General features: G+C 43.2%; 1 protein-coding gene across 3 annotated transcripts in view; it reads right to left on the bottom strand.

The window, feature by feature from the left end:
• ME3 (malic enzyme 3) overlaps positions 1 to 27,713 on the bottom strand; it is a 132,511-nt gene that overhangs the window by 12,443 nt on the left and 92,355 nt on the right. For 2 of the 3 annotated variants that reach the window (XM_072850768.1, XM_072850770.1), the window contains 3 exons: positions 24,030 to 24,191; positions 20,934 to 21,037; positions 6,209 to 6,318 (listed from right to left, as the gene is read on the bottom strand). In XM_072850768.1, the coding sequence (XP_072706869.1) occupies positions 6,209 to 6,318; positions 20,934 to 21,037; positions 24,030 to 24,191 (376 nt within the window). The remainder of the gene's footprint in view (positions 1 to 6,208; positions 6,319 to 20,933; positions 21,038 to 24,029; positions 24,192 to 27,713) is intronic. The other variant, XM_072850769.1, reaches the window with a different exon arrangement.

The raw sequence follows: 27,713 nt of genomic DNA, 5'->3' as shown, positions 1-27,713 counted from the left end.
TTGTAGAGGGACTATGAAAATACAAAAGGCTGGGTGTTTTTAAAGTGGCTAGTGATCTGGGGTTTCCCATCTTGAAGTGCCTTGAAGAAGTCTCATTTGCATGGTGTAGGTGTTCAGCCTATTTTAGAAATCCTATCTGTTCACAGTGTCTCAAACTGGATACAGATATATCTGAAACACTCAGATTGGTGGTTCTTTGAGGAGCTATCAATGTTACACTTACATCAGGTCTAGTTTTAAAAGACTACTGAAGATGCCCAGAGTCAGCAGATAGTAGGCTTTATGCTTCTGTGCACTATTCTTTCTGTCCTGCCCATATGCGTGAAAGGCTTTTGAATGACATGATCAGATATGATTAATTAAATAACACGTTAGAAATGTCTTCATTTTTCTGCAACTCTGACTAAACCTGCAGAACAACTTCTCCTGTTCAGTACTGAGTAAGCAATCTAAGCCTGAAGAAATCATGTTTGATATGTGAATATGGAGGGTAACACACTGATCAATGAGGAGAATGAACTTTTCATAGAACAGATAAGATTGGAAGAGATGCCTGGAGGTCACCTAGCCCAGTATCTGCTTCAAGCAGGGCTATCTTCCAAATTGGATTAGGTTGCTTAGGGCCTTCTCGAAGGAGAAAAGTCCCAAAGCCTCTCTGCACAACTTGTCCCAGTGTTCAACCACTCTCATGGTGAATAATGTTTTTGTTATGTCTGATCAGAGAACTGAATAATGACACTGAATTCAGTTCAGCAAGCCAAGCAGTCCATCTCAATTCACAGGTTGATGGGTCTGATCCTATTTCTGCTTAGCCCAGGCTCAAACTCCTGCTGATTCTTGTGGGTATTCAGTGCACATCTTTGAAGGCTGTGTTGGAGTTAGACAGGCTCTTTACCACAAAGACAGTGAGGCATGTGCACACAGAGCCCTAGTTCCACGTTGAGAACCTTAGGTGTGCAAATTTACAGGGTTTCTATGGACTCTTGCCTATTTAGCAGGGATTATTCAACAGATGAAGTCCATGAGACCTGATGAGATGCATCTGAGGATGCTGAGGTACATGGCCAATGGCATTAAAAAGTCATTCTTTAAAAGGTTTTGGTAATCAGGGAGATTCCCAATGCCTGAAAAAAGACAAATGTCACACCCATCTTCAAGAAGATGACCCCACCTGGAGTACTGCATCCAGCTCTGGGGCCCCCAACATAAGAAGGACATGGACCTGTTGGAGCGGGTCCAGAGGAGGGCCACGAAGATGGTCAGAGGGCTGGAGCACCTCTCCTATGAAGACAGGCTGAGAGAGTTCAGGTTGTTACGCCTGGAGAAGAGAAGGCTCCGGGGAGACCTTATAGCAGCCTTCCAGTACCTGAAGGGGGCCTACAAGAAAGCTGGAGAGGGACTTTTTACAAGGGCCTGTAGTGATAGGACAAGGGGTCATGGCTTTAAACTGAAAGAGGGTAGATTTAGCTTAGCTATAAGGAAGAAATTCTTCACCATGAGGGTGGTGAGGCACTGGAACAGGTTGCCCAGAGAAGTTGTGGATGCCACATCCCTGGAAGTGTTCAAGGACAGGTTGAATGGGGCTCTGAGCAACCTGGTCTAGTGGAAGGTGTCCCTGCCCATGGCAGGGGTTGATCTTTAAGGTCCCTTCCAACCCAAACCATTCTATGATTCTATGAAGAAGTGCCAGAAGAAGGATCCAGGGAATTTTAGCTCAGTCAACCTAACCTCAGTACCTGGGGATTACAAAGCAAATCTTCCTGGAAGGCATGTCTATGAACATGAAGGTGATTGAGAACAGCATGGATTTCCCAAGGCAAATCATACCAGACTAACCTAGCTGCCTTCTGTGATGACACAACTGGCTATGTGGACAAGGAAAGGGGAGTGGGTGTTGCTTTCTTGGACCTGCATGAGGCCTTTGAAACAGTCTCCCAAAGCATCCTTGTAGCCAAACTGGAGAGATACAGACTGAACAAGTGGACTATCAGGTGGGTGAAAAAGTGTCTGGGCTGCTGGGCTCAAAGGCTTGTGGTCAGTGGTACAAAGAGGCCAGTACTATTTACTTTCTATTAGCAATCTGGATGATAAAACAGAGTACACACCCAGCAAGTTCATGGATGATTACAAATTGGGGATGCTGTCACTCACAGGGGTCTCAGCAGGCTGGAGAAATGGGCTCAGGGAAACCTCATGAAGGTCAGCAAAGGCAAATGCAAAGTCCCGCACCTGGGAAGAAGGAATAACCTCATGCAACAGCACATGGTAGGAGCTGATGGCTGAAAAGCAGTTTTGCAGAAGAGGACTTGGAGGTAATGGTGGACAAGTTGAAGACGAGCCAGCAATGCACCCTTGTGGCACAGAAGGCCAACAGCCTGCTAGACTGTGTCAAGAGAAAGCTAGGCAGCAGGTCAAAGAAAGTGATAATTTCTTTCTATTTCAGCACTTTTGAGGTCATACCTAGACTAGCTTCTCCAGTTTGGGGCTCTCAGCACAAGGAATATATTGAAAAACTGGAGCAAGTCCAGAGGAGGGCCATCAACATGACCAGGGTGTACAAGGAGGACTGAAGAACCCGGGTTTGATTAGGTTGAAGGCTAAGAGGGCATCTAATTTCTGTCTACAACTACTTACTGAGTGTTTGTAAAGGAGCCAGATTCTTCTCAGAGGTACACAGCAAAAGGATGAGGGGAAATGAACGCAAGTTGCATCTAGGGAAATTAGATATTAGGGGGAAAAAAAAGCACAAGGAAGATGAAAAAAATTTGGAACAGGTAGCACAAAGAGGTTGTGAGTATACATCCTTGTAGATATTGAAAAATATTTGGCTGGACAAGGCTCTGAGGAACCTGATCTAATGTCAAAATTGGATCTAACTTTGAAATCACCTTTTAACTGAGTGAGGGGTTGGACTGGGTGATGTCCAGAGGTCCCTTCCAAACTAACCTCTTCAATGATTTTATATATTTTCTTGTATGAAGAACGAAGCCAGAGATTCACGAAGCCTGTCTCAGGGATTCACAAGACTTGATGCCTTTGTAAGACTTTTCAGTTGTCCGCTTTCTGTTTATGCACAATTAAGTGGAGCAAAGTTACAGTAGGAAGAGAAAGAGCAGGATCTAAAGCATTCTCATGTCCCTCCAATTTCGTATGTGCTTCATTGTCTGCCCTGGTACTTTACTGGGAAGAAGGAAGAAGTAAGAAGTGACAATCAATTCTCTCCCACAGAGCTGAAATTGAAGCTGTTGCCCCTTGCATGAACCCAGACAGAGCTGGGAAAGGACTGATGTCATCACCCCCATAGAGGAAGGAGAAGCACTCCTTTAATGGGGAGCTCCCACGCGCGGGCACTGTGAGCCAGCTCCTGCTAGCTCCCAGGCTAATGGCTTTCAGAATAAGAGCAATCACCTTGTCCTGGTGTGTGGTACCTGGCAGGCGTCCCACTCAGCATCAGCAGGCTGGCTCGAACTGGAAGGGGTCTGAGTCATTTTAATTCTGTGGGGTTAGGATGGATTTGGCAATACGGTAATTTGTGTAACAAAAAAAAGTAGGTGTTAATATTTTAAACTGCTTTCTGGGGTAGCAAGAGGAAGGCCTAAGGGAGATTAAGTGGAACAATTTATACGTTCTTCCCACACCTCATCTGTGTGTACGTGTGTGTGTGTAGGCATACTGCATTCAGAGTCCCACTAACCAATGGGCAATGAGTTTAAATTAGTATAGCTCAGGCCTGATCTAACTTGCACTGTTTGTGCCTAAGATGTGTTTTTAAATCAATGTACTTAAAACAACAGTGGCTTCGAAGGTGGGATAATTCTGGCTTCAGGAGGTCTGTTCCTGCCTGACTTGAGTAAAATGAATCAGGCCTGCTTAAACAAGGCTTTGTATAATTCTCATTAATAATTTAAAACACAATTTGCATTGAACTCTCCCACTGTTTTAAGTAGGTGAGTCATGAAACACCAGCATGTTAGAAAAGAGAGAGCCTGAGGCAAAACCAAAGAACAGGAAGGTGTAAGTGAGAAAATGGCACTTCCTACCTTTCTCATATCATCTGGTGATACAGAGGGGTATATTAGGGTGGGTAAATCAGACTACTTATCCCAGCTTCAACTCCATTCATCTCTGACATGACTCCAAGACAGAGTTAACTGAGCAGATCCAAGTTACTTCAGCTTCCCAAAGGTCCTCAAAACTCATTCCTGACTACAACCCTGGCTTGTAATCCCCTTTTCTTTCTGACAGCTACATAAAAAAGCCTGAAACAGTGGCTTGCTTCCCTTGACTCATCGCTTGTCTGTGCAAAAGATCAGCAGGATTTCTTTCCTTATCTACTACTGTGAAACCAGTGCCAGCTAGATGCTTTATTTGAGAATATAAGGGAGTTTTACGAGTAAGTGGTAAAATCCTACTGTTTTGACAGGTGGGACTCTGGAGAATTTTCAGGGGACTTGACATCTCCCATGCGCCGTGACATACGCCTAACTGAGGAGAAGCAGACAAGGTCCATTTTATGGCAATGCTGTTTTACAGCATCCTCCTGGATGTGGTTTGCCCCTTCTGCAGGAGTAATTCCCAGGAACTGTCTGAGGCATTCAGCTATGACCTGTGGCCAAAAAGAAACTATAAAAAATACAGTCTCCTGCTTCCCACTCAGAATCTTCCATTTTGCTTGAATATCCTCTTTTTCTTCTCTCTGTCAATTGAAGAAATCATTCCAATTCACCAAGAAACCCTTCCAATTCACTCTAGTTCCCCCAAGAAAACCTACATCCAGGCCTACAGATCTGCCACATCACCTGGCTTCTTTTCCTTTTGGCTGCTGAGTCCCCTTCCACTTGCAGAGAGAGCAACTAATCCAAAATAAATCTTTTCATCATTGGCTTCTTATTATGGGCTTCATCTGTCCATCTCCAGAAAAGTTTGAGTTCTCGGTTCCTCCATTCAAGACTTCCATTCAAAAATCTATCTATCATCTCATGTGTTCTCTTTTTCCGTGCTCCTCTCTCCACTGAAAGCTTTTGTGGGTGGCAAGAACACCTAATGAGTCTTCTTGTACAGGAGTATCTATCTCACCTTCTCTGAAATGCCTTAAGCTCCTCTGCTTCTAAAACCTCTTCATGAAAGTGTCTTTGAGCAGGACTGTGCATCCCATCACACCAACCATATTCCCACAAGCTAGGGTCTTTCTCCCTCTTGTGCCATGACAGATATGAACAAGCTGTTACACACGCTGCCAAATATTGCTAGATGGGTAGCAGATGCAGAAATAGTGCTGGAAAGTCTGCTCACAAAAGAACCAGCATTGTGTGAAAAACGACACTGTCATTTCTTTCAGTCTCTTTCAAGTACAAGTGAGGATAAGCCCAGCTGACTGCAAGTAATTAAATCAACAAACCTTGGAAATTTCTGCATGTTGCAAGCAGGACTAGACAAAAGAAGAAAAGATGAAGGGACTCACAGGAGAAGAACTGGTTATTTGTAATCACTTGGGAAGATCTTGTCCCTGTCGGATGGGAGCAAACAGCCCTTCCAATGGTTTAAAGCAAAGTCAGCACCAGACCAGGATGACACCAATATGCAGCTTGCCTGCCTCTGTGCATTTGAGCAATTCTTCTGACGGCTGAGCCTCACAGGGCCTGGGAGACATGCTGGTTATAACCCCAGCTTTGCTGCTGTCATTTCTCTTTGGCGGTGGAAGAGTTATGTTAACGACTCTAGGGGAGAACATATCTGTTCTCAGATTACCCTGGAGTTAGCATCCATAGAGGAAAGAAGCTGGTTTACCTTTTCGTTTGTGCATGTAATAAGGAGGATAACAATAGAGGGACAATGCTAGGATCAGCTAATGACCACCTGGCTCATGGAAACTGAAAGCCTTGCATAACTGTTAAAACGTCATCACTGGTTTAGCTAAATTATAGAAAATTAATGGAACTCTCTAAATTACCTTAATAATCTAAAGCACATGATCCATTTTCTCCCTTCAACAACATTTCTGCAGTGAACATCTAAATTCCTAAAAACGACGGAGACTCACTTTTCAACTTAGACTGCTGTGCTTTTGTTTATATTTTTAAATGCTTACGTGTAAACTCTAAAATTTATCACACATCTGAGTATTGTATAATAAACAGTCCTGTGATCTTAATCACCTTTCCTCATGACAAGGTGAAGGTTAAATTTGCATTTTCCTAACAGTACTTACCCTGAATATCATCATTGAATGTACAGTATCTGTTGCGGTATTTATTGAGGAGACGAAAAGCGTTAGCATTGGCAAAATCTTCAAACTGGATCAGACAATTCATGCCATACCTGCAAGTTAAAGGGTAATTAAAAATGGATAAAAATATTCCCACAATGTAGGACGATATATACACTTTTTACCAGGACAATGCAGCTAGAGATTCTAGTGCAGAGATAAAAATATTGTGAGAGAAATGCATCACAGTAACAGCAAACAGGATCACACCCTTCCCAAGGTCCATACACTCAGAAATCTGGAGTCACCAAGAATAAATTGTATTCATATTTCAAGGGGCTTCTTAATATGTATACATATATATATATATATATGCATCTTTGGACTATTGGTACGACAAATTTTCATTGGCATATTTCCCGATGAGCTTCTCAAAGTGAAGGAGATGCAACTGCCATGTTGCAGTACAGCAAATCTGACTGCAAAGGGAACATCAGTTAAAGGGACACCACCAAGTGCCCACTTCAACTGTAGATGACCACGAGATAGGAAAAAAAGTAGGATCCCATGGACTGAGTGCGTCATGGTGTGATTTCATAGCCAGAGTTTTGTGTTTTGGAAGCATGTTCCTCTCCACTGAGTTGCTTTGCAGGAAACCAGCACGCAATGACAGCTAGTGACCCGTAGAGTCAAAAGGCAGGAAATAATTGCAAACTTTCCATAATTGCCCAGTAATATCAGGGCAAGTGTGCAGTTTCTAAAAATTGGGTAATATTCAGACGATATCTATACACTTTCAGCACTCTGTATGACTCTAGGCTGCATTAAAGCTTTGCTATTAAAACCTAAAAGGGCCATAGGTAGCCTTGTCTCTCACATAAATGTGATGGGGCAGTGGGAGACACTCAGGGAAGGAGTAATGCAACTATTGGCAACCTCTGGGCTGCAGGCAGGTGAAAGGGCTCTAAATAGCTGCACTGTGTTAGAGACTTGAGCCTCTCTGGGACGGTAAGCACTGCAGAGACAGCATCACCTTACGTACCTCCCATTCAGACTTTCCTCCTTTGCCACTGAAATCTGAGGTAGGAGACACCCCTGCTTTAAACTAGAAATTGATACTGGATAAAACATGCTCCATTTGAGAACTGTGGCTCCTGTCATGAAAAGCTCTTTTCATGGCACTTGCAGTGCAGGCAGTCAGGCTTTCCTGGAAGGGCCTCGAATTTTTCATTATTATTATTTTCCATTTCAAGTATGTCTGTCAGCAAGGAGACAATGATAAGCACATGCATTGTGCTCCTTTATTTGTCTGTCATGAGAAACTCTTGCTTTATAAACCCTCTGGTCTCAAAAAGGGAAAAGGGTTGGCTCTTACACTTGCTTCACATTCTCTGTGCTTGCTTTTAGAAAAGGACCACAATGATTTTACAGCTGTGTATGACTCTCTTAGATACAAAAAGCTCAGATTCAACTCAATGCCTCGCTCCAGTTAAGTCTCCCAATATCCTGCTAAGCTTAGTATTTGCAAAATAATATTAATATTTGAAAAAATTTCAATGAAAAATTAGGTGCTTGGAGTCTTTGTTGAATCAGGGACACAGAAGCTGTGGAAACTTTTCTATGGGTCTGCAATGCAGTGTCATCCTCAGAGGGAAGTGTCATTCCTCCTGCCACCAAAGGGGAGCAGAATGGGACATGTCCATGTGACAGAGCCCTGTGCGCAGAGATCCCTGACAGAGTACAGCACAGCTCCATGCCAGAATGTGCTGCTGCTTCCTTTCTCCTGGGCACCTTTCGGCTCTTTTCAGCTTCTTCTTTGGTGATGGTGGGAATGGATGTGGCACACCTGCAAGGGAGGACATGCCATGGTAGGTGGTTTTCTTCCTGGCTAGTGTGGAATCCAATGACTGAAGGCGTCTTCAATTTATCTCACGTGCAGTCTGGGTACCTTTCTACTACCAGGGTACCATCAGAGATGGACTACCATAGCCAGTCCCCACCGTATGTGTTCCCCATATCTCTTCTGAAAGAGAATGCAGTGCAGAGGGGTTAAAAATTGCTTTCAAAATTAGTCTGTATTTATTGTGTGCCATCTGATAGCTCCTACTTTATAAAGTATACTTACTCCCCACTCTGCAATGTCAGTCTGGTGAGCCCTCTCTAGGTAGGCAGATGCAAGCGTGACTGGTCATACTGGCCAGAAAGGCAGCAACTTCTTGTCTTGTTTACTGTGCTGAAAGGAGCAACAAAAGAGCCCTGTGCAATATTCCTGTGGTAGTTGCACCACAACCCTCACCTTGGATATGGAGGTTTAGGCATGGATTTTCCAGGGGACCAACAGGCTTCGAAATTCAGCAGGATCGAGATGCTCACGTGGTGAAATTCCAGCTTGCCATACTTGAAGGGGAAAAAAGCCCTAGAAAAGGGACTGGACAACTGCTGCCATTGGTTTTGTGACTTTGAACAGCACAAATTCTTTCCTGCACCCTATATGACCGGCCACGTTACATGGCTCAACAGAAACTGGAGTCTATTGAAATTTTGCATTTCTTTTTATAAGATGCTCTTAAATTGTCCCCAGTGTGCTGCTAACTACAAGTTACACTGAGGATTTGAGGGACAGACTGCTTATGCACTTTAAGCCTCCCCACTGCAGATTCTGGCAGCTATCAAGGAGACATCCAGTATCAAAATTTCTTCTGAAATGCTGAGCAACACTCTGAAAAGCAATAGGTGAAGATTCCCAAGTCTCTTTCTCTCTGTAAAGTCTTGGAAATCAAAATGAACATTGTGGATATCCAAGGAATTTGTGCAAATAAACAATACAAAAAGTGCCTGTGAAAATCAGTTTTCTAATGGATGATACTCTTATCCATCATTTGAATGCGTAAGGAAAAAAAGGCTAACAAGGAGATGACACACCATCTGGAACATCTGCTAACATCTCACAGCAAAGAATTAGCAAATCTTTAAGCAACTTCAGTTGCTATAGAAACTACTTCTCTAACACCAGTCTTATTATTTATTTGTATCACTGAGGAAGTAACATTACTGACTTGCTTAATAAAATCGGTGATCTCAGCCAGCATTAATGTATGTGTGACCAGCTCTCCAAAGAGCATAAGGGTGGTTTCCCTGACTACAGAGTCAAATTTGCAAGAGTATTAACCTGAACATTTTTTTTTCTTTTGAGCACAGAATTCTTTCCTCACTTCACATTTCTGGTCTGCAGCATGAGACAGTGCACAGTTACTTCTGGTTTTGTCTTTGATCATTTTTTATTGAGCAGAGCACAAGGAAGGTATGGTGGCCCCTAAACATTTCTCTTCCTGCCCCTTAGTATGACAGGACAGTGCTGGAATGCAAACTCTTTTCACTGAGCTATTTTTTGGAAGATTGTTTTGTTTTTCTCTGCAATATGTCCACTGAGATTTTTAAAGTATAAACCACATTTTTGAGCCTGTGTGAGCCTTTGCATAATGTCAGAACTAAAGTTTTCATTAATAAAGACCACAAATTGGTCATGGCAAGACCCTAAGATCGGAAGCTTTAAATGAAAGAACCAAATATTTCAGACTCACAGTTAAAGATGGGAATCTCGGGATGATGATCCTAGTCCTCAAGGACTACCCACCTTACCGGGGTTTTGAGAGGACTTTAAAGAACTTGTGCTGCTTAAAGTCACTGAAATGAAACACAAATTAGGCAGCTGACTTACTGAGCCATCTTAGAAATCCACCAGTTAATGCTTACTGCTCTTTCCTAACGGTACGTTGGTGGCTGTGTGCGATGCTCCACCTTAGGATGACCTGATCAGCCTAAGGTTAAACTTGGCAAGGAGTATGAACAAAACAGCTGCTGGGGCCATTTGCAGTAACATACTTCTGAGTATCAACATGATGAGTCAGTTCTACTGTCCTTCCTCCACAGCACAGTAACTCAAGATTTGTGTAACCTGTTTCATCCCAAAGGAATTCAGAGCGCTCTGCAAAGTACTTGGGTAGCATCCAAAAGTAAAACATAGCCAACATGGGACTGGAGCACAGAAGCGCTTTAATATGTAACAATGCTAAAAAAAAAAACAGTTTAGGAGAGAAGGTGAAGAATATCTGTTATTGCAAAGGGAAAGGGTGGTCAAAGAGCTGCTACTTGTACTGGAATTCGGCCAACAAAATGCAGCGCAGACTAGAATTTATTCCACTACCTTTATATATCTAAAATTTGGCTGTGTAATGCTGAGCTAGACAACTCTGGCTGCTTTCTCAGACAACAGAGAGAAAGAGGCACATCCAATAGCAACTTCATTAAACTAGTCTAAAAGGAAAATGGAATTAGATAACATCTCTGGAGACATCTTCTCTACAGTCTCTGTGAAGACAGCCTAAGATGACCAACTTAAATTTAGATGTCTAACTTTAGACACCTAAATTAGGAGACATAATCTATTGTTATCTAATTATCACAGCTGGTTAGGAAGTTCTTGAATATATGACATGCACCCTAGGCCACTGGCTTATCGCCCTTTCAACTGCAATGCTCTGCTGTCCTTCAAAGCCTGTAACTTCTTTGTTGATCTTCTCTATAGAAATTGCCCCGCTCCATCCCTTGTGTACGGTATCCAAATGGTCCCCTGTCAGGTTATATGGAAATACTTCAGGATGGAATGAAATATACTAGCCAGTCTCCCCCCATCATAACATTTTTTAAATGAAAACTGGATTTTGACAAAACTGATTTTGAAAAATTGTTGTGCTTCATTGGACAAATTGTAGTTTCCATCAAGAAACCAAAATTAACTATTTCTTGTTGGAGGAATCATTTTTAGTGAGGTATGCTTTTGTCTAACCAGCTAAGAAATTTTGCTCCGTTTAACTTGTGACATCTGATATGAATGCTGTTCTGAGTTAGTACACACTGAAGCACTTCGAACATGCTTGCTGTCTATAAGTGCAGGATCCCTCTTTATAGAATAAGTGATTGTAAAGTGAGTATTTGAACAAGGATTTCTGAAGATCCCCTCCAAGACATTTAAATATCCTTAAATTTGTTGCTAGATTTGAGGGTGGCGCTGCAGAGAGAACTTGCAAACTGCTGTGGTAGGAAGAGGCTCCTGAGGTCAGTCTGCTTGGCTTGTTGCCAGTTCTCATAGATTCTTCCATCCTTCTACCGATCCATGTGACTCATTTCCTAACTTTCAGCTCAGAGCCTGAAGAAGAGTTTGAAGCCAAGAGCAGCAGGTCACATCAGGACTGAATGTTTTCCAGTCCAGGAAAGGCATGGCCAGCTAAGGTTGGCTCCTTGCAGTAATCTCACCCTGACTGTCAGTGACTCATCTTCTCTAGAGCATTCTATCATCTTCTTGGCATCTGGGACAGTAGTAGTTAAACACCCAGGATCTAATTGCCTTTATCTAAAAGGAAAGCTCAAATGTAGACTATCAGGGTTTCAGACTGATAAGGTACATTGAAACAGAGCAAGTGCCAATCTCCAGTTTGGTTTCTTCCATTTCCCAGTTCTTTCCCCCCCTTTCAAAAAAAGAAGGTTTTGTTTTTTGACCTTCTGAGTTTGGATTCAAAGCTGTTCCCATTCCTCTTGGGCACACTGAAGTGTGCCTTTCTTGGGATCTCTGCAGTCCTATGTCTCCTTGTGGAACTGTAGCTTTCCCCTTAGCATGAGTAATTCTTAAATTTGCAGGTTGTGGAAAAGGATGCTTGGACAGTTCATTTCTGTACCTCTCTGACAGAGTTGGTTTTGAAAGAATTCAGACATGCTGGATAGAAATGGAGAGAGACTATAACAACAGTGTCTTTTATGGTCACTAAATATTATCCAGATTGATGTCTTAACACCAATGCCCCCTCAACCACCACAACACATACACACTTTTCAGAAAAAATGAGACCTTTTGGAGTTACAAGCCAAGCTCTGCTGGTTTGTTGTATGGTGGGTTAATGTCAGGTGCAAACTCTGATATCCCTTGTTGAAGGCTCTGTGTGTTTTTTTCAGATAAAACACTGAATCTAATTTCTCTCTAAAAACAGTTCTTCACTTCTGTCTGGTGACTGGTGACACTGCAAGAGTCATTATTTAATACTGTCACCATGTCTCCTGGTTCACTGTTGGCTGCCAGACCACCACCTGGGGACCCTGTTCTCTACCATCTCTGGAATCAATTTAGCCATTTCATAGAGTCAGAAACAAAAAGATGTACTTTGTCAGTTCTTCCTCATAAAAAAATCAGTTGTCTTTCATGGCAAAGATTATATTACTGTCTCATTAGTTTGCATATTTGGGGGTTTTGTACCATAATTATGACCCAAAGTCTGGCTTTCTCTCCCATACCTTGCAAAAAACTTCCTGTAAAAATAGCCTCACTGAGAAAAGCTTTACAAAATGGTCCCATACACTCATTTTAGTCCAACCTCCACACCTTGCCTAGCGAATTTTGCACAAACAGGATTTTTAATGAAATAATATACTATTGATCAAAATAATAAGACTGTCGCCTTAATGAAGGATGACTCTAGGAGCTAAACACATATAATAGCACAAGTCTGTTGTAAAAATTACCACCCAAAAATCTTTATTAAGAAATTTTTCAGTTTCCTGGAAAACAAACAAGCGTAGGATTCAGGCTTTGTTTATCACTGTACTGTTGTTCTGGTGCTGTTACTATCAACCTAGAGCTACGCTGAATCTCTGGGCTATGTTAACAGGAAAGATGCTGTTAGTAAAGTCTGTATCCCCTGTAGAGGATGATACACATCTCTCTTGGATGAGCACAAGCATGGAACAAAAGAGCGTGAATCCCAGAAGAGGGAGGCAGATGTTTTCCTGATGACATTGCTTTTAGCTTCTTTATTCAAGAGACCTCTCAATTGCCTGAACAATCTCATTATGCAACTTGGTTGTTTCATCCTCATTTGTATGTACCTCTTCGAGCTCATCCAGCCTCATTATAAGCCACGAGGTCAGAGAGGAAAAAATTCATGAGGCAGCAGTTACCATCTGAGAAGCGTCTGAACAAAACTGCACAAGTCAGAACTTCAAGGGTGGCCTGAGGACCTGTGCAGTGCCTTTGCTGACCAGTATCAAAAGGGCATTTTTGTTCACCATGAGCACGGAGTATAAAACATTCCTACATGTATGAAAAAAGAAAAAAAATATTTGTAAGAAGGTCCAGTTCCCTTATGGAAAGAATCACAGGCAGGAGGTTCCAATCCCTGTCTGAATTTAGCATTTTATAGCACTGCTTTCAGTCATTCATGATGTAAGGAGTCTGCTTTGATGCACTGCAACTCCTACTCATAGTCTTAGATAAAACCAGGCAGAGAAGAGCCAAATTGTCCTTGAGACTTTCTTACTGCTGCTTGATACACCAGCAACCAAAGTTCTGATTTCCAAGAAAAAATGAAATTTTCAGTAAAGGAGTCCATCATTAGGAAAAAATGATGCTTGGCAAGTGATCAGCATTCAGGATTGGAAAACCAAAGTCCACTCTAGGAAGTTAAGCAACACTAGCACCTGAGTCTGGCCAGTGTCCTGAGGCCATTTGTACTGTTAAACTGTTAACAGGACCCTTGGCAGGCTTTTGGTCAGACCAGCAGTACTCTGCCACACAATTCTGGGACACAGTTTAGGGGTCAGTTTGGTCAGACACCACCTCAAGAGATCGTTTGCCTGTGGCTTTACAGCGGTAAGAGAGCTAAGCAGTGTGGGTAAAGCTAAGCAGTATGGATATGAGCAGCAACCACAGTGCCATTTGGCCTTATGACCAGAAAATGGGCTCTGGCCTCTCTTGTTTACTAGTATAGATGTATCTACAAAAGAAGTAGCTTAGAAGTGGGCAAAGCACTTCCCTCATTCTGCTACATCCAGGATCTCACTTTGATCCTGGAGAGGATGAGGGCAGTGACATAAGAGTCTGCATTTTCCTTGTGTATGAAGGGGAAGCACACCCATGCCTCTGCAGTGTTAGGGGATCCTGCTTGAGTGTGCCTCAGGTGGGCAGAAATGGGGTCCAGGGCCAGCTGGGGCGTTCAGAGAGAGAAAAGGCAAGTTGTTCCCATAAGGTCTTTGCAAACTGAGTTTCCACAAACAAGAGCAGAAGAAAACTAGACTGTTGTCCCATTTGACACCAAGGTTGACTCAAGGCACAGAACAAGATACGCTTTCACCTACATTAGAAATAGAGACAGAACCAGCAATCTTAAATAAGCAAACACTGGCACCAAGCTAAGAAGAGGCTTAGAGGGAAAAATACCTTTGTTCATTCCACGTAAAAAGGGCATGAGGCCCAGGCTCATTCTTGTTATTGGGGACCCAGCTCCTTCACACCTCTGAGTCTGCTGACAGCCCCTTCATGGCAGCTCTGGTGTGGCTGTTGGGCTCTTTGCAATAGGCAGGTGACACAAAAGCATAGGTATGTCCCAGAAGGCTAAGGCTTTTCTACTGTCATTCATATCTGGGAAATCTTCATGTCAGGATTGCACTGTTTGCATATTTGTATGCGTTTCTGGCCAAGAAGAGGAAACCCAGATAGGTAAAGAGGCAACAGTGAGATGGGTTTACTACTAGGAGGCATGGGGCCAGGCAAGTGCACTATTGTTTGCAGGGAGAGCTTGCAACATTAGTTTGCTTACAGGCTGCAGACAGATGTTACACTTAACATCAGAACAAGCCTTTAATTTTTAATGCTTCCACATAGCTAAGAGGAAGGTGAGTTTTCCCTTAAAAAACTGACAATGAAAACTAAAATTTTGGTAAATTAAAATAAAAGTTGACCTTCCGGTTCTGAAACCACTGAAAAAGCCCTTCAAAGCCTCACTCAGTACTGTGATGTGATTTAATAGCACTATGGATATCACTCATTAAATAGTTCTACTAGTGTTAAAAGGAGAGATGAAGAGATAAGTTAGACAACACGATCATTTCTGTTACTTTGTTTTGAAATAGAAATGTCATGGGTAAGGTTCATTGATTGTCAGATAATCATAGCACGGTGAAAGCTGGGCCCAAGTATCCACAACAGAAGTCATGACTGTTACAGCAGATGTAGCAGTTATGATGGTTGTCATGCATGAGACAAAAATGCAGTTGCTTTTATGCTAGAACGTTTGGTTTTGAGCCAACAGATGGGAGTGTTGCAAAAACTTGTAGCCTTTTATATTATAGCCAATACAAAATTTAGAGCTTTAGGTCCTGGGTTTAGAAATCCCATGCCAGGGAGCTGCATCATGAACCCAACGGGAACTGCTGCCTGCCTCACCATCTTCTTAGACTGCAGACTATTTCTAACGTTGGGTAGGAGTCTCACTAGGTTTCTGCCAACATAAACACAGCCACCACGCTCTGAGGCATAGAGCTTGCTGCGGATTCAGTGAGTGCTAAATGAAAGTGACCCTTGAAGCACAAAAATAGCAGGAAATCCCTGAATCTTGGATTACTGGAAGCTGGGGGTATGCCAAGGATTGTTAGCTGCTTGTTCCTAGTCATATGCCAGGGCATCTGCTATGAGCTACTGTTAGAGACAGGATACAGGGCAAGATCAAGCTGCGATCAATCACAAAGCTCTTGGGCAAAAAATCTTGAAAAATCATAGTCAACCTTCAGTTTAGTCCTTACAGCAGCAAAACTCCCCCCCCACAAACAACCAACTCTTTTGTGCAGCATGTCTCATGACTTCCAAGCACTAAGATCAACACTAATGGCTGCTATGTCCATTCTTGTGTTTTTATGCAAAATGACATCATCCTCCTTGCAGTCGGTCTGAGGAACAACTGTGGCTAGAGGTACAAGGCTTCTTGAGAGCAGGGCGTAAGCAGAAGATGCAACCGTGCAAGTGCTGACCCTCAGATGTAGCCTTGAGCTACCCTCTGACAGACAACAAGGAATGGAGCCTCACCACCTGCCTCCCACCCAAAGAGATCTTCTCCAGCTACATCTTTCTAAACCAGCTGTGGTGAATCCGGCCTAGGTGGAAAGCACAGACAGAAAGCCTAGGGCAGAGGGCTTTTTGACATCTGTAAATGCATTATCCCAAAGGATTTGACGGCAAGGTAATAAAGTCCATTACCACAGAGATCCTGTAGCAGCACATCTGGAGCTCAATCATTCCTCAGTGGCAGAAAATCAAGCTAAATATTGTTATTTGACTTTAAATATCATCGAGTGGCTAAAAGCAGATCGTAGGAGCTGGCTGATGAGCTCATCCCACATCAAGCCAGGATGATGGACAGGTGGGGTGGCTCTTCCAATTGCCATCACTTCTCCCTTCTGGATGGTGTCAGAGTCCCTCTGGCCGTGGTAACGGGCAGATGGGCAAGGAGAGTATCCACCTTGTATTCCCATAAAGGCTGGAGTCGGTCTATACCATCAGCCTTGCCAAGGCACTGGTGATGGTGTGCAGGTCTGCTAACAGACACACAGATGCTGAGGAGGGACTTTAGGTGTTAGCAGTATTACGCGAGGGCTTTGTGGAGGCCAGTGGTGCCTAGAGACTTAAGTCTAGTCTTTCAGGATCAATTAGCCAAGTTAACCAGAGCATCTGAAGAAATAACATGGGAGCACCTGTACTGGTGATTTTGTTTCCAAAAGGTGCTGGTGAATTTGTGATCCACAGCCCTGGAGAACTGCTGAAACAGAGGTGGCTTGTTTTTGAGCAGGCTCTGCTTGTTGGCAAGCACATGGGACCTGACTTGGTATGTCTGTGAGTAAAAGTACTGAGAAGAGATTAGGCAAAGAGAAATCAGGTATAAAACAGGCACAGGGAAAAACAAACTCAGCAGAGCTACTTTCCTTCTTCTCCCATTTTGAGGAACTGAGTGCTTGATCTCCTAACGTCTTCTGCGCTCTGCCACATGGCACAGGCTAATAGAAAGCTTCTGTTTCCCTGGTCACCCTGTTAATAGGCACTGATGGGAAAAGAAAGGGGAGTGAAGTTATGACAGCTTAATGAGGCTTCTGCAACATGGTTTGCTGGCTTGTGGAACTGCAGCTCGTAGAGTCTCAGCCTGCATGCTCAGCATCTGCCGGCAAGCGACTGAGGCCAGCATTTGAAACGGAGGCTGGAGCTTGGGGACAGGCCATCCGTCAACACCTCTGGCCCCTTGGAGCCACCAAGCTGCCCTGTTACTGTGTGATGAAACTACAGAAGGAGCAAATGGAATAGGACACATAAGGAACCGCTCTCCAGTTTCTATACCAGTTTAGGAGAAAAGGAGAAGGAGGAAAAAAATTTCCAGTGGTAGTTTGCTTTGAAAGAGAGTCTGAGGATTAACGCATATTGTTACTGTAGGTGCCGGACTGAAACCCTTCAGAGCCCAGAGAACATGCCCCAGCACAACACATCTCCCATGGCGTTTTGATTTCAACCTTAATTTGCTCATATAGGCAAGGCCCAGAAATTCTGTGGGTTCCTCTGATTATGATCCTTGGACACTTTAGGTGAATATTTATTCCAGCCTACAAAAATGTACCAGTTCAAGAATAAGACTGACTTGCCCTTTGCCATGGTAACTGAGGAGAGGGAAAACTGAAGCAGTGTATTTTCCCATACAAAGCATATTATTCATTGAGAGAAAACAGCAATTTGTCAGGCTGCTTCATTCAGTCATAGGCAAGGCTCAACGGGCCAAATTTTGCATGCAGTCGCCTCCCGAGAGGAGCAAAATGCACCGTTTGGAGCTCTTGTTAAAGAGCTCAATCATTTAATGTGTTTTAGGTGAAAGAGTAATGAATGGAGGTTTAGGCAGCAGAAAAACACATAAATTTATCCAGCTGTTTCAGAAGGGGCTTTTCTTTCTAAAATTGCCCAGAAGTCACACTTTATTTCAAAATACTGTAAGTGCTAACTCTGAAGCCTCTGATGCACTCCTTGTTTCATTACTAGGTGACTATTATGAGACCAGGAGCCCTTTCTGCCGACTGTAGTGGTCTCCAGCTATAGAAATTTAACATCTGTTTGATGTTATTATTCCATTAGAAGAGTAAATCTTCACTCCCCTGGCTTTCTTGTGGGCTCTGACACATTCCACTTCAGTGACAAATGTCCCTTGAGCCAGCAGTGATTCGACAGGATGGGAGGTACTCCTGCAGAGGAACTGACAAATAGTTGCCATGAGAAGGTGAAGTACCCTCAGGAAGTAGACAATTTCTGCATGAACATCAAGCTGAAAAGGAAACCCTAAAATTGCAAAAAATTTGGGGCAACCCAAAAGGTTCCTCCCCAAATAACTGAATTTGCATGTGACATTACAGACTTGCATAAGATATCACAGCAGACTGAAGATCACAGCAGTTTGCACTCACAGGTTTCCTCTCACGTGGAAGCAGGCTACAATAAAGCAGCATGTTCTTGACCTTCTGAACAATTTCTGCTTCCTTTCTTAACAGAAGTGAGAGCTCCTACTGGGTTGCATCCAGTCATTCCAGTGGAAATTTGAGACCAAATGAATCTGTTTCATGTAAGTTTGCCAAACCCAGGCTGATAGCAGGATTATTCACCAACCCAGAGCTCACAAAGGATCATACTCCAACAGTGCTTTAAAGTATGCTGGTGGTCAGGATGATAATATAGGGTAATAGCTCTTTTCATTCAAGGATTTCCAAATACTTTACAGATGTGAATGGAGAAGTGCAAAGTGGAATTTCCCAGCCCCATTTTGCAGAGAACTTTTTGGGGGCTTACTGTGTTCAAGCAATTCATCCTGGCTAAGAGAAATAGAAAAGCTGGGACAGAGGACCCAGGAACTCGATTCCCACTAGTTGGATGAAAGCATTAGACATGGCATCACCTCCTCAAAACAATGAGAGTTCATTGTTTTGTGGCCGAGTGTCTTCCCCTTTCAATGGGGAGATTAGCGCATGTAAACTTAACACAGGAAAATAACAGCCTCTCCAGCAGTAAGCACAGAAAAGGCAAATTGTCTTTCTGGCCCTGTCACTGACATCGCAGGAGTAGTGGGTACAACGACCTTTGCATTTAACACCACAAGCATAAACCTCAGAGCCAAATTTATGATGGCTGAGACCATCATCTGGGTTCTCATTCTGTCATCAACACCACCACTGCAATACCCCTGTCGTCTCCTGCCCAGAAGGAAGTGGGATAGTTTCCTTGAAGGATTAATTAGTGACTACAATCAAAACAAACAAAAACCCACAAATCAACCCTGACAGCTCTTAAATCTTTTCTACTTGTAGAGCCTCTTGTGATTCCCTAGTTGTGTTTTACCAGTTTTCTAGCCTCCAAGAATTTCTTCCCCCTAGATAACCCACAAGTTTCTAACATAATACTGCACTGCAATCAACTGACATTTCAGTCAAGTTTCTTATCAAATATAAAGAAGGACAAACCAGAGCACAAACACAAAATTCTCTCTGCATCATGCTGCTGAACAGCAAAGGAGAGGCTCCTGTCCTAACAGCAGCTTTGCACATGCACAGGGTGCAGCACAATGCTGTGCAGAGCCACTGCATCAACAGATGCTGAAATTCTCCATGATGCACTCATCCCTCTCAAAACTTGGTTCGTCAGCTGTGACTGAATGGTCCTCAGCATTTCAGCCCCTATTTCCTATACCCCTCCACCCGCAGCCAGCTGGGCAGTCAGACCTTACGCAAAGATATGCTTCTCAGTGGACGGGTAAGTGTTGTCATTAGACACTGGACATGATGCCTCCTACCTCAAGCGAGACAAGATGAACCGAAAGCTGATGACACACGTACCACCCACTGCCTTCCATTTAGGCAGGAACGCACACACACAGAACTGGCTGGAGACACAGAAAGAGGGAAGATCAAACCTAGCTCCTTCAGCTGTGAAGAAAAGACCCTACAACATACAGACAGGCAGCAGCCTATTAATCAGGCACAGACTGCAGCCCTCTGCCTTACCAATATCATCTGCTGCTTTAGGAAAGGCAAAAAAAGCTGCTTAGGAGCTTGGGGCTTTCCAATTTTTTTTTTTTTAACAGTTGTTCTCACTTATGGTAACCTCTCCAGATAGTCATGGAGATTTTAATATATTTTCTTTTTTCAGAAAGAGGAACTCAATGGAGTGCAAGAGGTGCACGTACAGCACTGAGGTTGTGGTTCTGCTCTTCCCATATCAACCGCCCTGGTACATCAGAGGACCTCTATCCCAGCTAGTCAGTAAGAATGGAAATATGCACTCAGTCTGTCCCACCATTAAGAAGACAATGCTTATAATCCTGGCCTTCTCACTCTGCAGACTTAAATGCCAGCAGGGAAGCTCCTATTTTTAACAAAGCGGTAGACAGGCAGTCTGCAGACTCACACAGACATCACCGTGTGGAGTAACATGCCATTTCCAGTTAGATGATTTCCTTCACAATGGTGAGAGCTAGGAACTTCCTTTGCAAAATGTAAACAAACTGAAGTTTAGATTCTGCCTATGCTGAATGAGGCTCATAAATGCATGATGGAGGCCAGGTACAGCCCACAGGGCATATGTTTGACACCTCTGGCCTATATGGACAGGAAATGGTTATAAATAGTCAGTCCCATTTCAGTTCTCTGAAGACAAATATTTTTGACACAGAGTGCTCAAGCACAAAGAGTCATTTGTAGACCACCCAGGAGACTTGCATTTAAATGACCTTTCTTTGCTTGGACGATCAATTATACTAATGTTTATTTCACGAGTTGCAACATTTGTTCTTAAATGGAAGCAGCCCAGAGGAGCCATGTATATAATCCCACTTACTTGTTGGTAACTGCCTGCATAAACTCATCAATCAGTTCGTCGTACTGTTTCCCACGAACCCTCTTGTGTTTCAGTCCAATATAGAGTGGATCACTCAGGAGAGCCTAGGACACAAAGCAATTCTGTTGACATCTTCTCTTCCACGGATGAATGGAGATTTATGCCCCAGCCTACCCAAAAAGTTTGTCTGTTGTGATCATATTAATTTTACTTACTGTGCAGTGAAGGCCAGCTCACACAGCTCTTCCTGAGCAGAAAGTGTTTCCATAAGAAGCTATGGACTATCTTTTTGTGTAAATAAAGTCAGAGGGATGTAATGCTTCTTGACTGCCACAGGAAATGTAGCTCTGCATCCCCAGAACAGCTCTACCACCTCCCTGCCAAGGTGCCTCACTCCTAGTAAAAACAACTGACCTTGTGTGGGGAGTGCTTACTGTTCAATCAGTTCTTAATTTTGCACTGAGGTTACCAGGAAAGCTGTTGACCATAAACAGCACTTTGAGCAATGAAGATCGCCTGAAGTAACCTGAAATGACGTGTCATACAGGTGCTAGCCCTGAGCTTTAGGTGCCAGCCCTGAGCTAACCAGAACCAGTGATGAGATGCCAAAATCTTCCCAAGCCCTGCACCTACCTAGCACTCACCTCCAGTTATCTGCAGGTGTCAAGGCAAGGTATTTTCATACAACAGATTAGTTTATTTTTTGGCTCCTGTTGGGAATAAAAAAACAGGCCATTCCTCCAACCAGCAGGTGTTAAGTCAGGATCCCTAAGCCACCTAAAAAGGACTGGGTCAGCATGGAAACAGCACATATTTTGGGAAAAATCACAGGACAAACAGTGGCAGGAGACAGGTGGGCCAAGACCTCCGTGAGTCACTGCAAAGCAACTCTACTTCCCTTCCAATTTCAGCAACTGCATCATCCACATGAGAAGGGGACGAGTCATCACAAACCTATTGTCCTGCAGCCATATGGGCCCTAAATATTGGCAGGTATGCTAAAATTAGATCTGTTTTTACAGCCACAGCTGTTCTCCCTTAGAAGGAAAGATGAAAGAGGTTTTCCTCTGAGTTTGATACATTAACTCTTCAGGGCCATGAAACAGAAAGCAGACCTATTTGCATTACTTCACTGATTGCTCCTATAGTGCCATGTGCTCTGGGGCTGGTTCATGGAGTATAAAATTCTCCCATAGGCAAGCTGAGAAATGCCAAGCTCTGAAAAAAGACCAATTTGCTGAAGGAGTATACAAAATATTATGGACTGTCAGAAAGAGAAGCTGAGAACTGATGCTAAAAATATAATACGACTGCTATATTTACTCCATTCTACCTGAGGCGCCTGTGTTAGCAACAGTCACCCTAGGCTCAACATATATTAATAGGCAGAGATGAACAGGATGAATGCCCACAGGAAGTGTCTTATTTCTGCATTAATAAGAGTTTAGTCATGGGGCAGGATGCTTGTAGGATGTGCTTAGGGTTGGGTTAAGCTGGGTTTATGCCCATGAGAAAGCCATTAAATAAATAAACAAATCATTTACATTGTGAGGAAATATATTGTTTATATTGCTGGAAAACAGCAAGTTCTATATCTTAATCCCAGCTGTGGAAATTGGCTTCACAGAGTTGTTCCTGGACACATAAGCTACACTTGATCTTGGGCAGAACAAAAGTCCCCAAGACTGACTCTGGGAGTCCCTTTCTCTGACATCATCTGACCTTTGGAGATGCCTAAAAAATCACTGGATTTTAGTGTCCCCCTGGATGCTGAGATAGAAACAGATGGTCATGCATGGGTCAGAAGCTTCCCATGGGAAGAGAAGCACTAACAGCCAGGTCCCTTTGGAGGGAAGCTCCAGCTGGGGAGCTCAGAGCATGCTAACACATGGTGGTGTGCAGACCAGCGTGGAGGAGAAGCAAGAAATGAAGGAGCCAAAGTCAAGTACAATGGTCTATTGACTGGAAACTCCACGAAGTGAGAGACTGAGACTTAATTCCTGCTTTAGCCTCAGAGGGTCTGAACTCAGAGATCCCACTTTTCAGAAAAGACCATGGATCAGGCTGAGATGAGCACACCCTATATTCCACAAGTCCATGACAGGCCACTATGCTAAAGGGATAAAATAATCCTGGGACCAGAGACCAATGAGGTAATTGGGAATCTCATCCCAGATGTCATCTGTGGCCACTGATTTTGCTTTCCTTCATTCTTTTCAAGTGTCTTTCAAGTGTCTTTCTTCTCTCTTTTCAAGTGAGACACTGTGGTCTGGCGTGAAAGAGGTGCAGAAAATCTAGCTTTCCACTGAGCACAGGCATGTCTGAAAATGTCAGCACTCATTTGTCTTCATACACGAACTCAAAGCCCTTATACCCCAGATTTGTTATTTCTCTCAAGAAACATGTGTTTGGTTTACTCGGGGTCAAGTGAGGCACAAATACATTTTACAAAAATGGACAAACCTGGGCCATCACAAATAACTATAGGATATTCATTTTAAAAAAGACATCCTCACAGATGTCCATTCTGGCATTGCTAAAATGTTGCACTTCGGCCTTTCTGAGCCAGAGTCATAAGGCAAAAATCTGCAAACAGATGGAGTCCTCTTGTCTAGTTATCATGTGCAGTGAAGTGTGCAATCTGACAAAACACTGAAATTAATCATTCCCAAACCACCCACCAGGGATTCTCCATTTTCTGGAATACAGTAACCTCTATGCAGACACAAGTATCTGCCTGTTTTCTCACAATTACCAGAGGAAGAATTAATCTGGGACTTCCTGTACAAAACCTTTCAACTCACCTTGCCATGCTGAAAGGTGGAGCTGACCCTTCAGCTCCAACTGGCAACACTCTGAGTCTTCTCACCAGGGGACCATGAGGCTATTTAGTGTTTATTTCAGTTCCCCATAAGAGCAAAAGTTTCTTGAGTGTCAAACAGGAATGAAACCTGCCCACTTCCCTGCAGTGCTGGTCTAGCCATCGTCTCATCTTGGATGTCTCTGGCTTTGCCTCCACATTTAGGGAACTGGCCTCAGTTAAGCATTAATCTCAATTCTTTCTCCCCCCGTCAGATTTATGAAAAACTGTCTTACCTCGTTGTCTGTGCCAACATCCAGCAGGACAGGGAGACACTGTTGTGGGTGAACTCCACCACAAGCTGTGTACAAAGCAAGCTTCCCCACTGGGATACCCATGCCATAACTTCCTAGATCTCCTAAACCGAGAATCCTCTCTCCATCTGTCACCACGATAGCCTAGGAGGATCAAAAGAGACTGTTGTATGGTGCTGCCAAGGCTCTACAAGCAAACCCAGCTCCACTGTCTTCACACCAATGCCATTTTGCAGTTGCATTGTGCAATGGATATTTGCTCCTTCTACATGACGCCATGTTAATTAGCTGTTAGTGATAGAGGGCTGTTAATTTTTGGGGGTAGAGATAATGTGGTTGATGGGTAGCTGCTCGCAGTGTGGGAGAGCAGCAGCTCTGATTGCCAGAACTTCAGTTCACTTGTAGCACAGCCCAATCAGCATGACTTTTTATGCATCCTCAGCTGTATGACAAGAAGCATCAAAGAGATCTGGCCTTGATTTTTCCTCTCTTTTTCTGGGAAAAGAGCTCTGTACAAAAGTGTTTGTGCTTATGAACTGCATCTGTGGAAGTAACAAGCTCATGTCTTCACACTGTTGTAGAGCTGTGGAGTAGCCAACATCAGATAATCAACTCAAAACTCATTGTAACTGGGTCCCTTTGCCTCTGGTCCCCCTGACTGCAAGGCAGGCAGACAGAAGCCATCAGCACGGGCAGCAGCATGGACTGTGGAGGGGATCCCACACTATGTATTTAATATTAGACCTTTTTTCCCACCCAGTGGGAAGTTAAACAATTGCCATTTAATGCTTTGTGCAATTGGCCTTTTGCATTTCAGCAATACTGTAATGTGCTACCTCACCAAAATCTCTGATCCATAATTTTAGGTTTTTATTGTTATTGTATCATTTCTTTGTGACAAGAAGGGAAATAAAAGCCTGCTTAATGTTGTCCAAATTAGAAGCCTAAAGTTGAGCTCTTCAACCTACACTGTACATCATTGAGACCTTAGGAGGCAAATGACCGAGCAGATCTGACTAAACTTCCCAATTTTTAGGTTAACTACTCTGTCTGTCGGTTTTGTCCCCAGGCTCAGGCACTCTTTGGGGCAGTTCAGAAATCCAGTAAGAACAGGAATATACTGGAGTCCAGTCCCACTGCAGGAGAAAAGCTGTAAATACAATAATAAACTTCAACTTTCAGCACTGTCCCAGCACTTCAGAGAACAGAGCACTCACATCTAATGGTTTATCAGACTGCAGGGGACTCAAGTGCACAGTCTAGCTTGGATTTCAAAGGAGAAGACTGCAGAGAAGTTCTTTATTTGCTGATCTGCAAAGTTAAGGCTAAACTTAGGACACAGGACATACACATGCGTGTGCTTTAGTAACAGAATGGGAGATTAGAAGCTATCTCAATAGATGTACTTCCTTGGGGAAGCGGGGGGATAATAAAGATGTATTGGTTTATTGCTGCGATGGAGAAGCATTTCGTTGTTTAGGAATGGAATAAACCTCTTGCTGCACTTTCCTATTTCAGGAAGACTCATACTCATCTGTTTCAGTGTGCTTTCTTATTCAACATAAACTATATACAAATCCCAAGGCTATTTTCCCTAAACCTAAACCACTGTTTGTAATGACAGAGCAGAATTACATTACATTGCATAGTTCAGGAATAAGCCTGAGGAGAAACTACAGATACAGAAGACACATGCATCTACTCTGCCTTTTATGTCTATTTTGCCCTGTAGCAAAAAAAAACCTCTGGTGGTTTGAGGCATGCTACATTCCAGGGTTGTAATGCACCTAATAATAGTGACACCAATATGTAATAGGGATAATTTTGAAAAGGTCCTCCTATATGTAGAATATTTGTTGTTGCGCTGTTGCCACTTTCTTTTCACTAGGAGTTAGAATTCCTAAAAGTGATCCTTCAATGAAAAATCTATTAAAACTAAAAGGACTATACACCTATCCTTAGGCTAGAGGTTGGACAATCCCCGACACGGGAAATTCAGTCATGGCAGTGATACACTTACCCACGTCCATTTTTGAACATTTTCCTATTTGTTTTTCCTTCTGAGTCAATGTGAAGTGTTAGCAATGGGGAAGTCTCTTTTTGGGTGGGCTCCATCTGTTTCTGGGTGTGCGCTCACTTCTTTACCACACCCAGAGGATGCAACTGGGACTGGAAGGCAGCAATGGGAATAGGGAAAGCAGCAAGCACATGCACTGCTACAGGTTTATCCTGAAACTGATGCAAATTATATGAAAAGGAGTTAAAATCCTAACTATGCAGAGAATATTTTTTTTTAGAAAAGAATTAAGTTCTAATTAATCAAAATATTTATCTGGAGCACAGATCCTCTTTCATCCAAACAAATAAGTGTTCTCAGGCAAGCCTAAAAACTTCTTGATAGCACTTAGATATCTATCAGTGAGAGAAAATTTCTTCAGCCTTAGATGTGCTGCACTCTATAGGTACCAAAGCTTCTCAAGGTAACGCTGAAAAATACAGGAGAACAGAAAATATAGCACGGGAAACATTCATTGCTGTCTGTATCAGAGAGAGGAAACAGGATTTACATTTGTTTGTGGCTCTTCAGATTTGAAAAACACCAAAAAAAAAAGCACAAAGTTTCAGTGGGTACCTGATATACAAGCACATTAAAGTAATGTTTTTAATTGCTCATGTTCATGTGATCAGAACTCAACAAACAGGACATTAATCTCTGGCTGAGCAGGACAGACCCTTCTAACTGAACCACTGGTTTAACAATTAGGAACCTGCTTTCTACTTCCAGCTGTGCTACAAATTTTCTTGATGACTCTAGTCAAGTCTTTGGCTAAAGGTTAAGTGTGCAAGCCAATCATCTAACTGGTTTCTAAACTTCTTTGATAGCTGATGGGGAAAGACAGAAACCTCCAGAGTGCATCTCCTCCCTCCAGCAGCTGCTTTGGGAAGGGATGAAAGGGGTATTTCTCTTTGAAGATGCTCATCTCTCTCTTTATTGATCACTGCAGAAGTACGCACAAGCTGAGATTAGGCACTGAGTCTTCAAGCAGCTGATGTTAACTGAGATGACTCTTGACCATAGGCTGTACCTAGTCAGCTGCTGTAGGTAGCTAGCCCAGTTTTGCAATGCCTAAGTAGGAGACATCTGGCCCAGCAGAGTGATCCAGAGCACTATGCTGATCTCCAAACTGCTGAGGCAATGCAGAGAGGCAAGTGCCGCTGTTGGCATTCCCACTTCTCTGTATTGATTGCTCAAGGTCAGCCTTTCTGGGATGAACTGATACTCTGCCTTGAGTACACCAACAGAAAATGCTACATGGAAGGATGAGTCTGAACAGCCCTGTATAGTGGTAATCCTGACGGGGATTCAAGATGCTGAGTGCACTTCTCAGGGTGAGCATCCTATGGAAGGAGGGAGGGAAGTAACGTAGCAAGGCCAGTCCAGTAGCTTGCAGGACAGCACACTTGTCTAGAAATAGGAGATACGGTTTCTACATTACTCTCACTTTGAGCTGGTTTCAACCCATAGCTGTCATTCCCCAGGATGACACCCTACCACAACACTATCCTGTATGATTGCATTCCTCCTGCTCTAGTGGGGCCATCATACAGAAAAGAGTACAAGATTAAGGAACCAGAGAGAAAATTAGCAAGGGGAGGCACTGGGAG

This window comes from Ciconia boyciana, chromosome 1 (assembly GCF_034638445.1).
Source record: "Ciconia boyciana chromosome 1, ASM3463844v1, whole genome shotgun sequence".
In the NCBI taxonomy this organism is placed as follows: Eukaryota; Metazoa; Chordata; class Aves; order Ciconiiformes; family Ciconiidae; genus Ciconia; species Ciconia boyciana.
Note: the sequence above shows the minus strand (reverse complement) of the source record. Positions and strands in the feature narration are given on the sequence as shown.